Here is a 22328-nt window from a genome sequence, read left to right as displayed (position 1 = left end):
TATAGTGATCTTACTTGCCACATATATTCTGACATGAGAAACTCCCAAAACCATCAGAGAATTCTTCCTTTGACCCACACAATACTTCTTTGAAGTTGCTTCCACAGTAACACACTGAAAGAAAGCAATGTTCCATAAGAAAACAACACAAGAGAATATCAGTGACAAAACACTTCTAGCAAATACAAAAAGGCAAAAAAAAAAATGTTAGAAGGATAGAACAAGTTGCTCCTCTTTAGATCTATTTCATCAATGGAAGTTTTTTGACCTACAGAAGCTGGAACTCCATCACTATTCTTATTAATAAAATATTATGTGCACAAAAAGTTTATTTAGTAAAGCAGTCTACATAACAAGTTAATAATTACCTTAATAGTTGAGAAAATTAAATTGTGATTTTCTGTATAAACTATTCTATAAAGTTATTTTATACTGGCATACATACTCAGTCAATTTAATTTCCATTAAAGACTAAGTTTAGAAAACTTTTAATAGAAATTATGAGAAGTTTGTTGAAATGTGCTTTCCTATACTTTTTTCTGTTTTTTTTCCATGTACTGTCTAATTAATTCTTGTAATTATAGTAAAAGATTCTGTAGGATCAGAGGACAATTCAGGTACGAAAGGATTAGTTAGTCCAAACCCTTACCAAAAGCAGTCAGCAAATGAGATCAGACCGCATTATTCAAGTATTTTATTCAGTTGGTTTTGAAAATTCCAATAAAAGAGGTTTCCCTTACAGCTGGTTACAAGGAATTTAAGCTCATTGTCTCTCATCCTCCACACATGCATAGCCTGCCCCTGTCTTCTTAACTCACTTAATAGCTACTGAAAGGCCACTACTCAGCCCTCTCAAGCTAAGGAAGTCCAGTATCACCAGCCTGTCCTAATAAGGCACATGCTCCAACAGTCTAATCATTATGGCAGGATTCCAACAACAGATTTTGGTTGTGTTAAATAAAAACTGGCACTTGCCTCTTGGTACTGATCCTTTCCACCCTCTTGTTTTAATTGTACAGGGTGGATATCTGCAAAGCATTTCAGTACTTACCTTGCTGTACTGTTAACTGGCAAGGTGAACATTTTCCTGCATGGCACACTTGAGTACAGCTGTGCTTTCCACAGTTTAAAGTATTTCCACACACATTAGAACAATGGATTTTTGTTGACTGGCCACAGCGAACTGAATGACTGTAAAGAAATGACACCATAGCCTGTCAGCTACCTTAACATCTATACAGTATTTAATAAAAAGGGAAATGCATTTTCAGTAAAATGCCAGAATCATCTAATGGCAGCATAATTTATTAACGAAAGTTTTTAGGAAATAACACCCCTAGTTTTTTCCTTGCTTCCTCTCTTCCACCTCACTAGAGTAAAGCACCTATCACAGTAGTTAGTCTACAGAATTTTTTTTGAAGAAAACAGGAGAAAACAACTCAAGGTGACACTAAAACTTGAACCTAATGTATGAACTCATGTATGTATTGTCAGAAAAGCAGGTATTTCCAATACAGACATGTTTCTGAAGATTTAAACATCCTAAATCCATTGAATGCAATGAAGATAGGGATATGGGCCTTAACAGTAGGTCAGATGTCTATGAAAACAATTGAGTTTTTAATTAAATTGTCAAAAAATGGACAAAATCAACTCTCCTATTTTCTTCAACTCTGGATGGCCCATACAATGGCTGTAAAAGGTGTACTCGAAATAGTAATTTTAAAACATCCTAAAGTTGGTGATGCCATGCCATACACCATGGATGCTTATACAGTACATATGAAATGCTACTTTTGAAGCAGGTTTTAACTATCAAAGTACTATTACAAAATCAGCAATCTAGTGGAGTAACTGACATCTGGGAAAAAAAATAAAATGAAGTTGTTGCATCTATTAAACTTTAAAATGAAAGAAGGCAGAAAAACAACACCAAAATGAACAAAACCCAAACAAAAAAAGGCAACACCCCTAAGCAATAAAGGGAGGTAATATTACTATGGAAGATTAAATTCAGTAATCTACAAGCAATCCATTTTTCTACTGAAGACAAGGTGCTTTTATCTACAAATACTGCCACAGAAATTCAGAAATTAATTTCTAAAAAATTAAGATTGTGTAGTATTAGATTCAAACTCTGAGAAATAATTGTAAAAATCTGAAAAAAACTTTTTCCCAGAGCAAGAATGCTAACAGTGAAATATTTGTTTTGGTTCTGTAAAAAAGCTCAGGCAAACAATTTATTACATAGAATCAGTTCTAGATAACCACAAAAATGGATTCTAAAGACTCAGGCCAACTGATGATGAGAGACCACACATAGTATAAGCAGTACCATACTGCTATTGGCAATGACACTATATGCACCAGACATGCCAGGAAAGATCACTTTCAAGTCTGGAATACACTATAGACTTCTCTGCACAGTTTCTGAGAAAAGCATGTTATTTTTGAAATTGTTATTTTTGAAATTAAGTAATTAAAGACCTCGTTTCATTCAGATAGAAAAGATGAGAACCTTTTTCTACTAAATTCTTTGAGTCTTCTAGCAAATAAAATTAATAAATACCAGTACGGGATTTCAAAATCAAATCAACCCACTGACTGCTCAGACAATTCAGGTACATGTATCATAAATTGACAAGTCTCTTGTCATTTTTTCTTTCTTGAAAAATTTAAAGTAACTGCACTTTTTCAAAATAAAAATTCTCCAAATAATTTAAACCACAAATAAAAGATACAGCTCAGATTAAACCTTTTTCAGCATATTTTTAATAAATTAATAGAAAGAAAAAAAAATAGCATATAAAACTTTAAACTGTTCTTTTGTTTGTTTATAATAACTAAACTTTTGTTTGCATAGAAGTATTCTTACCTTGTTTGTCCACATTCACATGTTTTTGTCACAAAGGCTGGGCACGAAGGGCAAGGTCCTGGGTGGCACAGACTTGGAAGTAAGTCAAAAAAGCAAAATTAACTTTAGCTTTATTACACTCCCAGAGACACAATCCACCAAGACCCAACATCATTGCATTATCAGAACATCACACAGGACTCTCACACTCACTCCCGAAGGGTGTGAAAGCAGTCCTAACACAAGAAAAAAAATATTTGATTATTAGAATTGTATCAGTCTCAAAGGCCAGTAATGTTGAAGGAAAAACTGTATTCCTGCTGCTGTCAAATCAACAGTACTACTAACAAATCAACTCTGCTACTGACACATTTGACATTTTTAATTTCACCAGGAAACATGTATCAACTCAACTGTGTTCATCATTGATAACACCCAAAACAACCATCTTTTGTCCAAACTATTAATATATTTATTTCTTCAGTGATCTTAAACACAACAGAGATGAAAACTTCTCTAACCATTTCTTTTTAGCTGGTGGTTTTATCTCAGAACTCAGCACTTCTAGTGCCACCAGTAAGAGGTGTTGCTCATCTTCTGTAACACATGGGAGACTCAGCAATTCTGCCTCAGGTTTTTTCCTACTATCAAGGGCAATTTCCTGTGACTGACATCAATGCCAATCCTTTACATATCAGACCTTGCCTTCAAGAAACATTGCTGAACACTAGATGCTCCCTATCTGCATGTAAGACCTTAGCTGCATATAGACAAGCTCAGGTTTGTAAATTATACTTAACTATCTTGTCTGTACTCTTTCTTAGCCAGCTCCCAGTTCCCTTCATTTGCAAAAACAGCAGCTCTCATCTGGAGCAACTATTATGGCCAGGACTGGCCAGCACAGACATCCTAGCCAAAAGAAAAAGATAAAACCCAGAAACAGCAGAAAACCCATAAACACAGACTACCCACCTACATGGTAACTACTAAATTCCTCAAGAACAGTAACTATATAAACACTAATTAGTACACCAGTTACTACAGTCATACACAATATAGTTGAGTCATGCCTCCAGCTTGTCAAGAGTGGTCTGGCTTCCTTTCTTCCTCTACCACTCCTCCCAGTTGACAATAAGGCCCAATCTATCACTCAACCTATGCCACTTCTAACTGGCAAAGCCAAGCAATTACACAATAAACCAATTCAAAACAATGAAAAGTCCCCCATCACAAAGCAAATCCAGAAAACAACCAACCAAAACAATCACAACCCTCTGTCTTTTGATAGGTCAGGTTTATGACACAGTGAAGTGTTGAAAAAGCACCAGAGTAGGCACAAGGAAAGGGAGAAAAAGTATCTATCTTACAAGAACACCTCTTGTAAAATGACTGCACCATATATTTCACTGTCTTGACTTAATTTCTCACAGATCCATGTAGAATTCTAGCCTATATTCACCTAGATGCCAACTTATGAACTTAGGAATCAGACTAAAGTAGATATAAATTCAAAATACTATGATCTAGATCATAACTTGGAAAGGTAAGAAGGTGTATCATCTTCATTAATCTTGCCATGTTAAGCTTTTTACCTGGTGTATTATTTCTCTCAACACTCTCATATACAAGCAATGTTAAGACTTCTTCCATAGCCCCACTCCTGGCACAAGTTCTGATGATACTGTATCATACAATAGCAATTCATACTGATCACAAATGCTTTAAAACTGTAAGCACCAGTAATAGTAGGCTGCAGTCTTATAGCAGGATTCCTTTTGTTAGAACAGTATCACACAATTAATTTTCAGATATCTCAGTTCTGATGATGTGCCTGAGACAGTTTTCTGACCTTTTGTTAATATGAACAAAAAAATTCTAGTAATGCAAAAACTAATTTTTTTAAATCAGACTTCTGACTTTTGAAATAATTATTCTTTATACATCTCTACAGATACACATGCAGAAGTCTCTGGTACAATTTAGTTTAGGCAGAAGCTACAGTATGGCTACAGTTCTGGAATATACTTGATCCATACAACAACAATTAAGATTGAAATTCAAATTTCATTCAGCACAGAGACATGCACAGAAAGTGCAGAAAATGCACCTTAGATGATAAAGATGGGTGATACCTTTAGAGTCTTAACCCTGGTTCAGGGGATTAAGCAAAGAGCTAATTTAAATGACAGTGTTGCAGACTAAACTCAAAAAGACAGGCTGAAGACTTCAGTATTAACTTCTGGTTGGTGAATGCAGAGGTTTTTTTAACTGAAATTTCATTATCTATCATAAGCATGGAGGATAATTTTGCAATTTACTGCTGCTGCTCTAGTGAACCAGCAAGTAAGGAAAGCTGTGAAGATAGATACATCTAGACAGAGGAAAAATTAAACTTCCATTTGCCTGACAGTGAAAATACTAGATACTGTAACTGAGCAAAAAAGAGACTTCTACTGCTGTAGAAAAGGTTACAGCACCAAAGACCTATGAAGGAATTCCAGCTACAAAAATTTAAATTAACAGAGAGAAAATTTCATTTACTGCCTTTGTAAGACCTTTTTCAAATGCTCTCAAGGCTCTACATAGTTCCAGTTGGCAGGAGAACTTTATTATCAGGAACATTTTATTGAAGATTAAGTTAGATGTTTCTTTGATGTAGAACCTAACACCGCAAAATCAATTTCAGTGTTTTTAAACTAAAAATGTGAAGAGAACTCACCTTGAGAAGTGCTATGCATGCCATAGCATGACACTAGCAAAAGGTCTGCAAAGCATTCCCCTTTCAAACAGCTGCTTGCCTGCTCCTAAACAGCCAAATCATCTGTCTATATAAATGGTTACCATTTCACCAAGTCTGAGTAAATTAGTTTTATTACTAAACCAGTTGATGTGCTCAGGCCTGAGCAGCAGGCCTAAGCCAAACTGACTTACCAGTTGGATCCCAAGCACTGTGTGACTAACACTATCAGCTTTATTTAGCTAAAAACAGATGACCGGGATCTTATGCTCACTGTTTAACACCAAACTGCCTGCTTTAGAAACTGTCACATAACCTTGTGCAACTATCTGCAAGAAATGTATCATTTTAAGAAATTTTCCCAACTGACAGGAATAGAGGCTTGCTTGTAGGGTATTTTAGGGGAAAATCCTCCCAGCCAAGGCCTTGGCTCTGTCCAAGCCCTGGCCCTGGCTGGCCAGGAAGTATGCCATCAGATTCAGGTGTTTCTGGGCTAAAAATATAATCAAGTCACTTTGACTTATTGATTTGGGCCTATAAAAGCTGGACCCACCTTTGGGGCCAATTTGGAGACCTCAGGTGGACTCACCATGTAGGAATTTTCTGAATTGCAGGGAAGGGTTCTCCAGGTCCCCACTGTGAAAGAGGACTTCTCAGTGACTGCGGACTCTGGATGATGGTAAAGTATGTAGGCAACTGCTGATGTATCTTTCTCAATCACTATCCTTTCTCTCATATAGTAATGACTAGGTGCATTACCTTGCTTATTTTTGCTTGCTGCTAAAGCCAAGCACATGGTTTAACTGAATGCATAATTTTACTTTTGTATTACCTTAATATTCATTGTAAAAAAAGATCATTCTTTCCATTGCTGTCTGTGTCCTTTAAATGGTCAATTGGCAGAACACCAGTGTAAATTACCTTTACTCATTTTTACCAAAATGGGGTGTAGTGTTGAAAAGGAGAAACAAAACAGCTTTTAAGATATCTGCAAACAGAATGACAGTTCTGATTCAAACCTTATCACCTTATGGCAACATGTGGGAGGAGGGGGAAATGGCACACAGCAAATCCACAATCCAAAGAAATAAATGCTTGCAAGAAAAAGTTCTGACACCATCTAAACTTAAGCAGGAATTATGAAATAGAATCCTGCCTCAGATGGCAACATCTAACGTTGAGCACTCTCCTGAGGAAAATCTCTGCACAAACATAGATCATGATCCAGACTTATCACCTACATTCAAATAATAGAGCTGTGCATCTCTAACTCCACCACTGATACAGCAAGAGGTAACCAAGTTTCTACTTGCTTTTTGATACAGCAGATGATGGCAGCCTGTGTCCTCACAGATACCGAAGATTCCCGTATGAGAAAAAGAAGTGCCCAAAACATACTGAGGAATGTCCAAAAGTGGGTAACACTGATGTTGCAAGTTCATTCCCTCCCACTTCACTATCATAAGTTAGAGAGTGTCAAGAGCATCCATTATCTTGATCTGCATGCCTATTGTTGCCTTAACTCCAGGACTGGATGATCTCATCACAGTTTTATTGAAGTGAAACATAAAGCTGAATAGATAACATTTTAAAATATGCTCTAACTGGTCACAAATTTGAACACAATTTTCACAGCTTTTATGCAGATCAGACTTTCAGAGATTAAGAATTTGTAGCACCCCCAATGTCACAATATTGTCACTACTCTTCAAGAAGAACTCCCAGAAAAGAACTCCAAAGACTGAGCCTCTGCTGTAGACCAGGACAGGAAAGAAGAGAAGAACATCTGCTTCCAGGCCCTACAAGAAAGTTTGTCAGGCAACAAACTGCAGACAGGTAGTTCTCAAAGCGGTTAATAAGCCTGCTTATTTCTGACTGGGCAAAAGATATGTCCATAAACACAAGCCTCTCCTGAGGTGGAGGCCTGCAGCTGGTCTCCAAGAAAATCAGTGCTCTGTTCAGGGTATCAGCTACATCAAGTGTAGTCTAAAAATTTATCTGATCTAGCACCATTCTATAAATCAAGCAAACAGCTAAGACACTTAAATGAAATAAAATGCAAGTCTGTGTGCATAAATACATAATGCATAAATACAAATGAAATCTAATATTGAAAAGAAATCTAATAGAACGTTTTCATGTACAGGAAAGAAGTATTAAAGAATTATCCTGACATTCAATAAAATGCTGAAATATATTTTAAACAGAACATATTAAATGCAAAGTTAAGAGTAAAGTTCTAGGAAAGTCTCAAGCTTTAGCAAATCTTGAAAAAAGTGTCAGAAGACAATCTATTTGAAGTTTTTGACTGTGTATCAAGAGCAGAAACAACTGCTTCTATCACAAATTTCTAAAACCAGAAATATGAACAGATGTTAAGGACCAACTTCCATGGAAATTGAAGCTAGATACAATAGGAACAACCTATCATTTGTTTCTGACTAACAAGCATATCTATACATTGAAAAAGATCATATAATGGTGTTAATCTTAGCAATGCTACTACACCACTAAAAAAAAACTAATGTAAAACATCCAAAATTGAACAGAGACCTCCTTCGCCTCTCTTCAATGAATTATACTAATAAAATGTTAGCAAAACCAATACGACTTATATAAACTGGCTAAAATCTCCATGAGAGATTCTGGTTAAACTACCTGATGGTCTCAACAAATAAAAAAATAAAAATGCCCTTTTATCCTCAACAGTTTGCAAGCCAAAAAAAAAAAAAAAAAAAAAAAAGAAAAGGAAACAAAGGAAAGAGGTGGTCTTTCAGTTTAAACAGTAGCACTTATTTCAAATTCAGATATTCAAACACTTTTACATGAACAACAGCAGTTAAAAAAATCTGGTGGACCATGTTCAGAGTTACTTTCAGGTACTATTATTTCACTACTTCAATGAAAATTCTTGAGACCAAGTCAGATATCTGGTTCAGTTCCTAAAACATGATAGAAATGTTGCTACAACTATTGTAGACCCCCTGTTCATGCTCTCATATAAACTCACTTTAGACATACCAACACAAATAGCTTTCAGGCTTTTCATTTCTTTCAGGTTTCAGCTGAACAACAAACCTCTACAGGTTTTAAATCTCTAAGCATATCCTGGAGACAAAAAATAAGCAAATACAGTCTTCAGAAATTTTCTCTCAATCATTTCAATGTTTGTATGATAAACATTTACTTACATGTTGCAAAGATGTGGACAGTCCAAACCCTGCCTCTTCTTTCCACAAAGTTCCCCACAGCTATGTGGGATCTCATTTCTATTCCATTCAGGATTTTGCACCTTACCTAAACCATGGCAAACACAAAAAGATATTTATTGCTTTGAATACCAGACTTCACTTGTGAAAAACATCATACCAAAGAGACAAGTGTTATTTTAAATACTGGCAAGTAGTCTTCTTTGACAAAAAAATTGCACAAATGTTTATGTTTTTCTGTACTGATACACAGACAACTTCTTTAAAAGAATGTACCACTGAAAACCAAAAGACCCCTGTAGCTGGTCAGGCTACACAGTAGCTAAGAAAACTGAAGGGTGAAAGTCCCTTGCTGTCTCAACGCAGCAGGAAGGTAAAAAAAAAACAACGAAGTAAAAAGACAGCAATCCCAGAAAGTAAGCTCTACTGGTATGGTGATGGGGAATTGGGAATTAAATTAATAGGCAAATTATGAGTCACTTCTATAAAAAGAAGCAGGCTCTACATTAATCAAAATATTAAAGATTGATGAATTTTGATGAATGAAGCAGAAGTCTTAAACAAGAAGTATGTTAGCTTCAAGTATTCTGTATTTCAGATAAGCACTAAACCGCATTTTTATTAATCTGAGATACTGTCATCAAATCTCTAATAGCTCTAAGTGCAGGAGATGGTCATCAGGGTTAATTGCCATCATTAACACTCCCTTGGCTTTCTGCAAAAGAGGAATTAAATTAACAGTGAAGCGACTGAGCCAATGTTACAAATTTGAGTTGTGACAATCAAAAGCAGAAAGAAAATGTATTTTTGGTGACAAAGTTACGTAATTTTAATTTTTTAATATATCTTTGCATATTATACAGCATTAAGCTAGGAAAATATTAATAAGTATTACAGATAATATTTATTCACCTGAGTTCCAATTAAACTAATTGAATACCCAGCAAAGTCACAAAAATCTGAAGCTTCAGAAGAAAAATAAACTAAAAATTTCCTCATGGGTGAAAGGCAAAAAAAAAAAATCACACTTAACCACACTCAGCACATAGTCAGTAATTTGCATCAAATAGAAGATAGCTTTGCATAAGCGACTGATGATGTCCAAATTATATATCATTAATGTAAAATTATCACCAGAAGATTAAACTCCTATGTTACTACATGATGCTCTGTGAGTAATAATTCTGCAGACAGTTTAAGGTTCTTACTGTAGATTTCCTAAACCATGAAACGGTCTTTAGCTCAGGAGAATTTCTTCTCTATTTAACAGAAAGATGTCCTGTCTTAAAAAGTCCAATTTTCATTTGGTCTAATTTTCATTCATGGTAATTTCATTCTAATTGACTGCATTATTATTCCTAATAACTGAATTATTATCCCTCTAATCATAAGATTTCATGCACTGTCATAAAAAAACTGTCTTAACTGCATTGCACTGTTCCTAACTGATTCACTGACACTTTTTATCTTTTTAGATAAAAAGATAAAACTCTCCTATTTTAGCAAATCTAGCTTCTTTTGGGCAAGTTTACTGACAGTTTCTGTCTCAACTTCAGAACACTGTTTTCTAGAAAGTGAGGTGAAAGTTTCCGGTGTCTATGATTTAAGGAAAAGAAAGCTATGTGAAAACAATATAGATCTTAGAAGTAAAGATTCCAAAGAAAACTTATTCATATCTATGCAATTAAGTAACATAATTCATTTCACTTTTTTTTTTTGTATTTATGGCTGTTACTGATGCCATTTACCTTTTTTATTAAATACATATCTACACAGAGTATATAAATATTCTTCCCTATTTAAGCTCTATGTGTCTCTGAGAAACATAAATTACAAAACTACTAAATCAATTTAAAGGTTTAGGTAGCTGTATCCTTGAGTTGTGTATTTTTTTTGGTGTATCTTGCCACAAAGAAAGACATAACACAGGCAGGTTATTCCACTACTTCTACAGAAGGAACACTCACAAGATACCAGCCAAAATCTATCACTATTCTGTAAAAATCACTATTTTTGCATAATGATATGAAAATATTTACCACTAGGGACTTAGTATTTTCCTTTTATTTTTCAAGCGGCATACACATGATTCTCTGTGCTGCCACCTTCCAGTACCAAGAGAATTTTTTAAAAATTGAATTTCAGGCATGTAAGCAAACGAGCACCAATACTGAAATCCATATTAACAAAAAATAATAAAAAAGACAAAACTGTTTTTCTTTGCAAAAGCAAGTGAGAAACTCACCACAGAAACAAGTGTAAGTTTTAGGAACTTGCACAGAAGCATTCTGACAAGCTGGACATCTCCAACCACTATTGCCATCTGTAGATTAAAAGAAGATAAAAAATAGTTGAAGTAAATAAAATACCTAATCTGCAAGCCAAGAACAAGTTCTTCTACTTTGTTTCTTGCCACAGTTGCAAATAAATTAATTTTTCCACTTATTCAGAAGTGGTGAGAAAATACATTAATAAAAATACATTTTATACAGTATTGACATCAACACAGCTGTGATATTTAATTTCCATAGGCTACAACTTTCTAATGAAGCAAAGCCAGATTTTAAACTTCCAGTTTTTCTATTATCATATGCTTTGTTATAGGACATACAGCTAGAATACAGACAGTCTTCACCATATCTAAAGCTGCAAGAAAAAAAAGTGTTAAGAAAGGGAAACTGGTGAGGAAAACATAATTACCTCACAAAGCACCACCTGTACTTTCGTTTTCACTATCCTCTCATGAGTTCATGTGTTTTGTAGAAGACCAATTTAGTGTTGCTTCACGTCCAGAATAAACTAGTGTTATATAAACAAGAATAATGTAACTTATTTATTTACAGTTGATAATATCTAGATTTTGACTAAGACATTATTCTTCAAGTTGTTATTTTATTAAATAGAAGTTTTCTTGTTTCTGTGTTTCAGGAGGGTGTTGGTTAGCAGTATAGGAAGAATAGTAAAGTGGAAGAAAAGTGACACTAATGAAGATTTTTCATTTAGTGGACATCTTGCTATTAAGAATATGAATCTGAGAGCACTACCAAACACAAAAGGGGTCATAAACAAGAGAGATATGGTTTTATATCTACGTATAGGTATTGAAAAGAAAAATAATTGATTAACACTTTCTGTCTCTCTTAATCAATTCAGTGCTAGTAAATTAATAAAAATGATTTTTAGAGCTGCTTTTCACTATGAAGAAATCTGACCAAGATTCATGATCATTTCATGTTATGAAAGCAGAAGGGATTGCAAACAGGCAACTCTATGACAAAAGAACTACAGTGCAAGGAGAGGCACACCTCGGCTCATCTTCAATAGGGTTGAACTTGTTACCCTTCATAATGTACAATGGAAATTATTTTCACAAACTGAAATGATCCAAATTACAGACTGCCTTGACAGTCTACAAATCCAAATTTTATACCCATCTGTTCTTTTCAATACTTCATGACTATTCATACCCCTCTTTATCCCGGCTCATATTACTGTGCCACCAGGATTGCTGCAGACATCTGTATGATTATGGGCTGAGCAGCTCAAGGATAGTGGCACAAGGCATATACTCTCATATTCATGGTCAAGACCAATCTGCATTTCCTGACTGAGACTTTTTTCTTTTGACTGCTAGAAACTGAAGGATCTCAGAAGAAGCAACTCAAAGAGAAGTGCTGAAAGTTACAGGCAAAACAGACAGTAAACAACTAAGGGTGTGTTTGCTGACAAAACTGTAAGCACCTCATGTGGCTCCTAAAGCCAGCACACTAAATACTACAGGATGCCTTATGAGACTACAGTATAGTATGGTACTTTATACTTAATTACTGCACTAACAATTTCTTTCAATCTTATTCCATGTTATGTTTTCAAAAGCTGTGAAGATAAGTCTACCCTAAAATCTTCAGAAGGCCAGCAGAAGACCTCTCCTATCAACAGCTCCCCTGGAGTTGGATGCCTAGTCCTCTACAAGCAACAGCTTCTCTAGAGTTATAGTGAAGGTCCCCAAAAATAGGAACCTATTAAACACAGCCTTGCAAGACATATTTTCTTCTTGATCATCACTGATTTCTTTGTTCAAAGCAAATCAATGGATGTTCACTCCCAAGACATGTGCATGGTTGCCCTCCTTCAAAATTAGAAGTAGTAAGTTTTGTTCCAGGATTCAGGTGCAATTACGGTAGTACAGAATGATGGTAGGATGACTCCTGACATATACATTTGTATGAAGTGGTCCTGTAAGCACCCCTTACAAATCCTGATTAAAGAAAGTGAGAATGAGGATAATCCTACAGAAAGAACATTCCACTTTTATGAATCTTCTGATGAACAGAAGTGACCCAAAGATACCAAAAGGACAGTCATCTAAGCAGAATCAAGACACCTTATTCCCTTTTATTAGAGATTGTTTTAGTAATTGCTATCCTCTCATTCCTTCTATGATAAAAAGATTCCTTACTTGAAACTATTTACCAAAAATTTTGGTAACTTCTATTTTGACTACTGAAACTCAGAAGTTTAGAAGTGCTGTGTTAGAGGCCAGTACTGGACTGGTACAGATCCGATACACTTGAAAGTGGAGCCCAAGGGCAGAACAGAAAAAGACACTTGTAATACCTCAAATATCTGCAAATATCAAATATCTGCAGTCCTTCCAGTCAAAAGGAAAATATCAGTAAAACTATCTTCTCTACAAAAAAAGAACAAACATTTAAGTAATTTTATCCTATCAAATTAAGGACACAAGTTAAACACTACTTAAATATCAGTTTTTAAAAGTAGAAGAAGGAAAGGGGCAAGAAACAACAATTTCCCCTATGTAAACAAAGATCTTATGTGCAGTGCAGGTATTTTTGTCAGATTGACCTTAGCTGTGTGAAACCTTAAGGTCACATTCCTTCAAGACATAATTTAAAATGTTAGTAAAATGCTTGCTTCCTTATTGGAAAGAAACTTTCCACATGATGTCAACGTGAAGCACAGCAGAGCTCCTCCTCCTGACCAGGACATCTCTAAGAAACAATAAAAATCCATTCTCTAGTTCTGAGTGCTGCTGATAGTCTACACTGTAGAAATAAAGATGGGGAACATGTGTGTTAATGTCTTCACAAATTGCTTCATCTGGAAGAATGGGTGTGGGAGTCATTACAAACCTAATGATATGAGAAATGGGTATTAAGGTCTTCACAAATGACTCGATCTGAAAGGACCAATCAGGTTCTGGAAGAATGGGTGTGGTGGTCACATCATGGAAACATCAAGCCATCCAAGTTTGTTGCAGAGCCAAGCACAGTTTAAACTTCTGAACTTTGGGGGAAAATGCACAGGCTAAATAGACTTACAGAAATTAGCTTCTCCACTTAGGATGGGCTTACAGCTAGTCTTAATGGTCCTACAATGTGTGATGGGGCTGGGGGGAGTACACATTTTCAAGGGGAAATATTTTGTAGGCAGTTTGGGAAGTCTGTACCTTCCTAGCCCCTCAAACCAAATGGGGAAAGGAGGAAGGCAACATGAAGCTGGGAGTTTAGGATAAAGGAGGCTGCATCCTCCAAAAACTCAAGAGATCTTATAAGAGTTTGGCCTAGTGGACTCTCTCCCTTCATCTGAATAAAGCTGCATGACTCTTCTTTCTCTTTTACAGCCACTGGCTTTTCACAGTGTGATGTTCTGCAGAGTAGAGAGTCAAGTGAAGCACCCACTGGCTGCTCACTGCAGCTGTCCACTGTGAAGGGGCTTTGGGCCCAGTATGGTGTTGAGAGTATGACTGCTAGAGGGTCTTGTGAATGGGAGAACTGGGAAGGTTCCTTAACACACCACAGAGCAAGCAGACCGAGAAAGTGCAAAGCCTTGACTCCCCATAGATGACCAGGAGACACTTTCACCTGCCTTGGACAAACCAGCTGTCATTTTTCAGGTGACTGTCAAAACAAGAGAAGGAAAAGAATTCTCTGAGGGAAAACATCTTCAATATAGCCCAAGAAGAGAGATACAGCAGAGTGTGAGAAAACTTTGTTACAGTAACCTAGTTCTAGAAACACAGAAACCTGGTTTCTGGAACCTAAAAATCTATACCTAAAACAGTTCACTGCTTCCTCCCATATGAGTACATAGAGCCATAAGCACGTTTTATCACACTGACATGATAACCCAGAATACTTCGCTTTCCTTTTCAACTGCACCCACCCATCAATGCCAATCTGATGGCCTGCTGTGGATCTCAAAATTCAGACAATAACACCTGCATTGCATCAGTGAGTCTGGTATATACGTACAATGTGTAATAAGCACAAATTATAAAGCAGAGCTGTACACTCCTTCTGTTTTTCAGTTCCAGTAAGCATTCCGTTGCATAGTGTCCCAATATTTAATTAGTGTTGGTGATGCAGGGCTCCCATTCTGGTAATGCCTTGCTTTCATTAATGCCAAAGCTTCCCCTTGCTGAGCATTGTTCCTTGCCCCCCAAAGGTTCCATACCTACTTTTCTCTTGTAACAGACACAAGTCACTATTGTTCTGGAAGATGGAACTATATGAGATCCCCATGAGGGATGTTATCTACTTCATCCAAGTATTCAGGATTTTTCTGATCCAATTCGGTGATCACAAAAAGTTGAGAGAAATTATGCACACACATAAACACTTTCACTCTTCTACTATGAACCACAGAGGTTAAGAGCTGCTCTCTGTGCAAGGCCCTACATGGAGAGCCACTCTCACTGAAACACTACTGAAAGTTAAGATTTTTCCTTGTTTTTTTCCATTTTCTTTCTCTCATGGAATTTTGTCCCATTTGCTGCTAAGAGAAAATAACAACTGATACCTAAGAGAGACAAAAGAAATGTCCAAGGTGGCAGAAGGGCACAGCTGACTAGTCTCTTACCTGAGAGCCTTTCTCTTGGGAAGGGAAGAGATACTTTGATGTTTTGGCTGGGGGCTGAGTGGCCTGGTTTAGCCCCTTTCTCTCACTCTTGGCATCTGACGAGGACAGTTGAGCTGCTGCTTACTGTGGGGAGAATTCACTGCCACTGCAGCACTCAGCCCTGCACTGTTTCTTCCTTACTGTGGGCAAGCCTTTGCTCCTAAGAGCAGCCATTGAATTGGGAACTTACTTACTAACACCTGATCTGATTGGAAAATACCCCCACCATCTATTTGGTTGCCTCAGGGGAAAATCCAGGACCCTCTTTCCCAGAGGGTGCATCTCTCTGACTGCCCATGACAGCTGCTGTGGAGAAGTCCAGTGGATGCTGCCCAGTCCCACTGCTTTATGCTACTGCCTTCCATTTTTTTCTACACTCAAACCAGCACCCTGTGTCCACGCAACTCCTTCAGCCTCTTTGAAGGCTGTGAAGTTTTCTTTTACATTTTGTTTGCCACCCCAGGGGGTGTGCTTGTTTCTGCCATCCCAGCTGCTGCTCCAAGGTTCCTGCTACAGCCCATTTCACCATCCAGCTTGCCCATCATTACCACGAGGGAAACCCAGCTGGGCCCGCCCACAGCGCCCCCTGCAGGCGCGGGGGAATCATCGCACCCGCCCTGCCCGGCCGGGAGCCACCAGCGCCCCTGGCGGCTGTGACCGGAACTGCACCAGAGGGGAAAGGGCCCCACAGCCCAGAGAAGGCTGGCACTGCACTTGGGGGGCTTCTTTCTGTTTGTTGTGCTGCCCTTGCTGTTGTTCGCCTTGTTATACATACTAGTATAAAGAACTGTAATTCCTTTCCCCGTACCTTTTGCCTGAAAGCCCTTTAATTTCAAAGTTATAATAATTTGGAGGGAAGGGAGTCATATTTTCCATTCCAAGAGAGGTTCCTGCCTCCCCTTGTCTTTCAAACCAAGACACACTCAGCTCCTGTGAAACATAAAATGAACATTCAAAACGCATCTTACTAGCAAAATAGCCTGGAAGTGAAACCTTTGTACCAGCAAAAAGTTTGGCCGCTGAATTAGATAAGATTTTCTGGAATTCATTATAACATTTGCAGAATAAAAGGAAATAGTGTCCAAAAAAATAAAAAAAGACATTTTTTTCTCCTTCCAAAACCCAGCAAATTATGGAATTAGGTAGACTACAGTGTCCCATTTCTCCTACAGCAGACAATAATAACTGCCAGGATTCTGTGAATTGCTTATTATCCAAAGCCTGAAAAGTAGAACATACACAGAAACAACCTATGGTAAAACAAATACACTCTGAAACACTAAATCTAAACAAGATGGGGTAGCAGAGCCTTGCAGGTCAAGAAATATGTACTGGTGTTTTTACTGGAGCTATGGCATCAGTTCTACTGAGGCCACAACCTTTAACTTCAGTTAATGATTAGCTCCAGTTCTGTCATATGCAGAATACAATAACATATTTAGTCCACAAATTCTTACATGAAAAGCAAATGGCCCAAAAGTTTGCTCTTTTAAAGGCTTTCAAGATTCAAGCATCTGAGGGTACCATCTTGAAAGATAAAAGCCCCTGTAAGCAAGGTGAGTCACTCAACAGTCACTCTGAGTTTGGCTTATAAAGTTTGCCAATAAAGTCTGGGCTTTAACCTCTTGAGAATCTTGCTGCATTTCTCCTGTGTGCCCACCTCAGGGTAAAGTAGTAGCTCAAACCCTTTTGAAATAAACTCGTCAAGTGACAACTGGGGCTCACCACTAGCCCTATGAAGAATTCTGACTATGCATCTTCTGCAAAAAGAACTTTGCAACCAATCCTTTCTGAAGGAGATTTACAGTCTGTAAGAACTTCTGTCAAACATTTGGAACTAGTTGACATTGTATTTCTGCAGCCTGCCCAGAGAGATACGGAAAGACACACAAAGAATGGCAAATACTGACAAGCAAGATACAGAAAAAAATAATGCCTACTTCAGAATAATCATCTTCAGAGTGTGTCTACACCACTCCACTGAACTGAGCAGCAGCTGCAATCCAGCCTTAGCTTACATCAAAGGATTCAAAGGGCATACATACTAGTTTTAAGAGCTTCAAAAAGCGGTGTAATATAAGGAATCTGAAATAGTTTAAGCTGATGAAAAAGGCTGAAGCTTTCTGTTTTCTTTGAATTCCCTTTCATTGCATGGCATGAGGGATGGATTTCAGGAGTATTTTATCTGAGAAACAAACTAAAAAGTGGTTGAGTAAAAGCAGACAGATAATGCATGAAGTGCATCTTCTGCCTGACCACTCAGCAAAGCACAGACGAGAGATGAGACATTTCTTGGTGTGTAAAAACACAGCAACTGCATTTTGAGTCCTGATGCACTGATTTCATTCAACGATCTTATGTATCCAAATCTGTAAATTAGGTTTAGATAGAACACTGGAAAGAGATGAGTTACGAGGACTGAATAAGGCATACACAGAACAATGAAAAAAAAATTGATTTAAAACCCGTGTATAGCTTACTGCTTGTAATGAACCATTGCAACTTATGGATAAATTCTGCCTTAAACAAGCTGTGTAAGCTTGTTTAACTAAAGGAGAAACTTTGAACTAAAGGAGAAACCACTGTTAAGGAAGGGATACTACAGAGGCAGGAGAGAGGGGGTTTTTATGCCAATTTCTCTCCTGCATCACAAGCCACCACCATGCAGCCGCAAAACTCTGAACTTGGGATCTTTGTTCAGAAAATTTTTCCAGGTACACCCGGAAACACAACTCAAGGCCCTCTGTTTGACACTGCCAGAACCTTCCAGAAAAAAGACTCTGCATACTTCCTGGAGGAGGAACTGGAGTGTTGACTAGAAGAACCAGGGTTATAAACCCCAATTTTTGATGTGCATGCATGCCCCCATCTCCAATGCACTTGGATTGCACATCATGACCATGGACCGTGACCCTCTGCCCTGCCCTGCCACTGGAGCTACAGGTGGCAATAGATCTCTCTTTTCTTGTTTTTTCTCTCTCCTATTTTCCTCTCTTAGGGTGATCATAAACTTCAGAATGGGTACAATATCCCTTCTCCATTAAATTTTTTTCCACTTAAGGTTTCAAAGCAGTTCTAATAAAATCTGTTGTTGCATCAATTAGTTGGTATTGTTTTGCTTTAATCCACCCCCAGGGATCCCTTTAACAACGAACTTGGTTGCCTTGCCTCAGACGTGGTTAGCTTAAACATTATTTCTAAATAGTTTTCACTACATAAGCAACACATTAATTTGGCTATTAAATATACTTCAGAATATACAATATATATTACATATACAATATGTATACATAATATAGGATATATATAAAATATACATTTGAGAAAATACCAACCTTCAGCTTGTGAAGCTGGTGATCGTGCCCACTTCTTGATGCAATTCAGGTGGAATACATGGTAACAATTCTGACAGCTCCACACTGGGGCTACTATTCGGACCACCTCACAGCATACCATGCACTCATACTTCTCTGTGGTCAACTGTTCAATCAATGACCCTGCAAATAAAATATATTACTTGTGCATAAAAGAACAGCTAGCTGAGAAATAAAAATCCAAATTAAATTCCAAGATTTCATTTAAATGATAGCAAAACTTATTTTACCTCTGTAGCTACAAATAAGGCATTAGTTTACTCCTGGCAGATTTGACTATGATACTTGCTATGCATTTTTTTAGCTTCAGAGCAGGAAGAAGGACTATAAGATTGCTATTAAAGTGGCAATGCAAATTCCACTTTGACAAATAGCAATTACTCTGATCTTGAATTGATAAATGAATTAACTAATTGTGTTAAGACTGGCAGAAGTTTGAGATTTTACTCATCACTTTACATAGGAAATTCATCTTTGCACACAAATTAAACCAAAAAGATGAAAGTTCTTACATACACAAATCTCTGCCAAAATTACATTTAATTCCTATCCTATATTCCCAGATGACACAACAAATATTAATAGTGAAGGACCTGGATTATGGGAATAAGCCCTTTATAAAAGAGTGCTTTAGGAATAGAATTACTGGCAACAACAGTACAGGGTCTTTTGAGCCACATGAACAAATGCAAAAAAGTACTTTGAATATAAAGCAAGAACCCCACATTAAAGTCAAAACAGCCACCACATAAAGCTTCATTTCTGTCAGATTACTTCTCACCCACCAAGGTAAGGCTACCAAATACACCTTAGTAATGTCCACAGGATTTTAAAATATATTAACTACAAGTGTACAGTGTAAAAATGTACCATTTTAAGACAAGTGTCAGAGACTGAAATGTTATGGTTTATGGCTTAAACATTTTTATGGATTTTTGCCTATTACAGCAAATTGTATAACAAAAACTGCATGGAAGACCACTGCCCTCTGAATGGGGTCCATGGGCTGAGGCTCTCAACTGTGAGTTAAACTGCCTAAGGGATAGAGATAAGAAAACTGTTGTTCAAAGCATCTGGGAAATGATGGATAAAACTGAAAGAGCATGCATCCCCGGGATGCAGGGATGTCCAGAAGCTTTGGGGTGGAGGCTATAGTCCCAGGTTTATCTGAGGCCAGACTTGCAAAGACCCCAACACCAAACTGGGGAAGGATGAGAGGCTTTGGATACATGACATAGCCTCTAGTCAGAGGCAGTGAATGCCCATCCACTGCTGTGCAGACTTGCCCAAATGCAGGGCACCCCACCCCAGGAAAGCCAAATCTACTGGACATCTGTGTGAATGACAGCAGAGGAGATGTCATGGCCCATCAAAGGTCCACTCCAAGGGGTTCCCAGACCCTGCACCAGAGAGCACTGCACATGATGCAATAGATCCACAGTCTTGCAGGGGACAATGTCAAATCTGCCCCCCTCAGGGGAGGCACCTGGGCATTCCCACCTGGCCAGAAGACCAGAGGGAGGAGAACAAGAAGATGTTGTTGGAACCCATGGCGGGGTGGTATGTTTCCCCTTAATCTGTCTCTGTCACCCTGTCCTCCCCTCCAGACCCCTTCTTCTATTTCTTTCTTTCTTTTTGCCTCTTTTACTATTAAGTAAAATACATTTTTCTTTTTAAGTATCAACATCTAACCTCGTTTGTGTTTTAATCTCGTTCTTGGGATTAAAATCCAAGTATGCTCAGCTTTATTCACAGAGAGTTCTCTTTGCTCCTCTGTGATTAGACTGGACCACAACAACAAAGAAAGTTCAAATTCATAATGAAGGAAATACAAGAGGAAAATAATAGATAAAAATTACTGTCAATTCAAAATGTGCTTGTACCACATGTGACTGCAAGCAAGTCTATGGCTTGCAAGTGTTAACATTGTTTGCCCTCCTCAATATGATTTTCAAGTTTGTTTTCTATCCCTCCTGCATCAAGCCCCACAACATTTAGGATTAAGAGTAATTTCTAGTTGTTACCCCATAATTATTATCTGCTGTAAAGGAAAATTCTAATGTAAAACATACTACTTTTCTCCCGAAGACTAAAGCTATACCATACAGAAACTGTAGCTTTCCCAGAAACAGTTAAAAACCCACAATCCTAGATCCCTGAAAACAGTGGCAGACAGCATTTCCAAAAGAGTTCCCAAATAAAGCATGCAAATATTTTGAAGGGGGAAGCTCCTTAAGCTCCCCAGGAAAGACTATTAATTATCTTTCTGCTTATTGCATGTGATGTTTTTAATTTAATAATAATGCTGGGGAAAAGACTGAGGTATCTTCAATTTTATGATTCAAATAGAACCCAGGAGCATGACAGTTAATTTACTTAGGTTAGAGAGGATCACGGAACATCTTGATCCTCCTAAAGCAAGAAAGTTCCAGCTAGACATGTCTTATGCTTCCTGATTATGCCATTACTTTCTCCGCTGAGAAACAGAAGATGCTGAGAAGTAAAGCCTTCAATACATTTGATATCACAGTTAAGATAATTGGAACTAGCCTCCCTATCTCTATCATTCTGTGCTGCAGAAGATAAGGTTGAGATGCTTAGTAAAAAACAAATAAATATAATTCACGGTTGCTTCTCCTTATTGCTTCTGAACATTTAAGCCTCTTAAAAACAGTAATAAGCTACCTAAGTTGTTGCTGAAACAGAAACCCAGTATCATAGCACTGAAGAAATTCAGCTGATTTCCATTTAATGTTTTTCAGTCACTTGTGGTATGAGTCAGCATAAAATTCACTCAGACAAAAACTGTGGGTCTGGTTTACACTGTCAACAACATGTTTCTATCCTCAAACTTCCAAAAATAGTATCCAGATATTGCCTCTATTTCTAATTACCTTTTGAGTTGACACCTAACATTTTTGTCTTTTTTCTTTTATATATTCTCTGTATTCTTCACACATAGATTTGAAACTTAGCTTATTATTGCATTCACAGCTAGTTTTCCCAGTACCTTTCCCTGCCCTGATAGGCAGAAAGACAAAACACATTCCAAGACCTCTATGCTATCTTAGTTCTCCGTAGAAACCAAGCTTGAAAAACAGCTCTTCAAGACACATTTTCATCAACAAGGTTCAGTCCCATCTGAAGTGGGAGTTTTTAGAAGGGGCTTGAACTGAGGGAGGAATTGCATCACCACTTGTGCTCCTAATTGGTGATTTTTGTCAAGTATTCTA

General features: G+C 37.4%; 1 protein-coding gene across 3 annotated transcripts in view; it reads right to left on the bottom strand.

The window, feature by feature from the left end:
* The window catches only part of NFX1 (nuclear transcription factor, X-box binding 1), a 67583-nt gene that overhangs the window by 34463 nt on the left and 10792 nt on the right, over positions 1-22328 (bottom strand). For all 3 annotated transcript variants that reach the window (XM_056484111.1, XM_056484112.1, XM_056484113.1), the window contains exons 3-8: positions 19057-19218; positions 11046-11123; positions 8783-8888; positions 2876-2947; positions 1052-1191; positions 15-114 (exon numbers count right to left, since the gene is read on the bottom strand). In XM_056484111.1, the coding sequence (XP_056340086.1) occupies positions 15-114; positions 1052-1191; positions 2876-2947; positions 8783-8888; positions 11046-11123; positions 19057-19218 (658 nt within the window). The remainder of the gene's footprint in view (positions 1-14; positions 115-1051; positions 1192-2875; positions 2948-8782; positions 8889-11045; positions 11124-19056; positions 19219-22328) is intronic.

This window comes from Oenanthe melanoleuca, chromosome 2 (assembly GCF_029582105.1).
Source record: "Oenanthe melanoleuca isolate GR-GAL-2019-014 chromosome 2, OMel1.0, whole genome shotgun sequence".
Taxonomy (NCBI): Eukaryota; Metazoa; Chordata; class Aves; order Passeriformes; family Muscicapidae; genus Oenanthe; species Oenanthe melanoleuca.
This window is presented reverse-complemented; position numbering and strand designations above follow the sequence as displayed.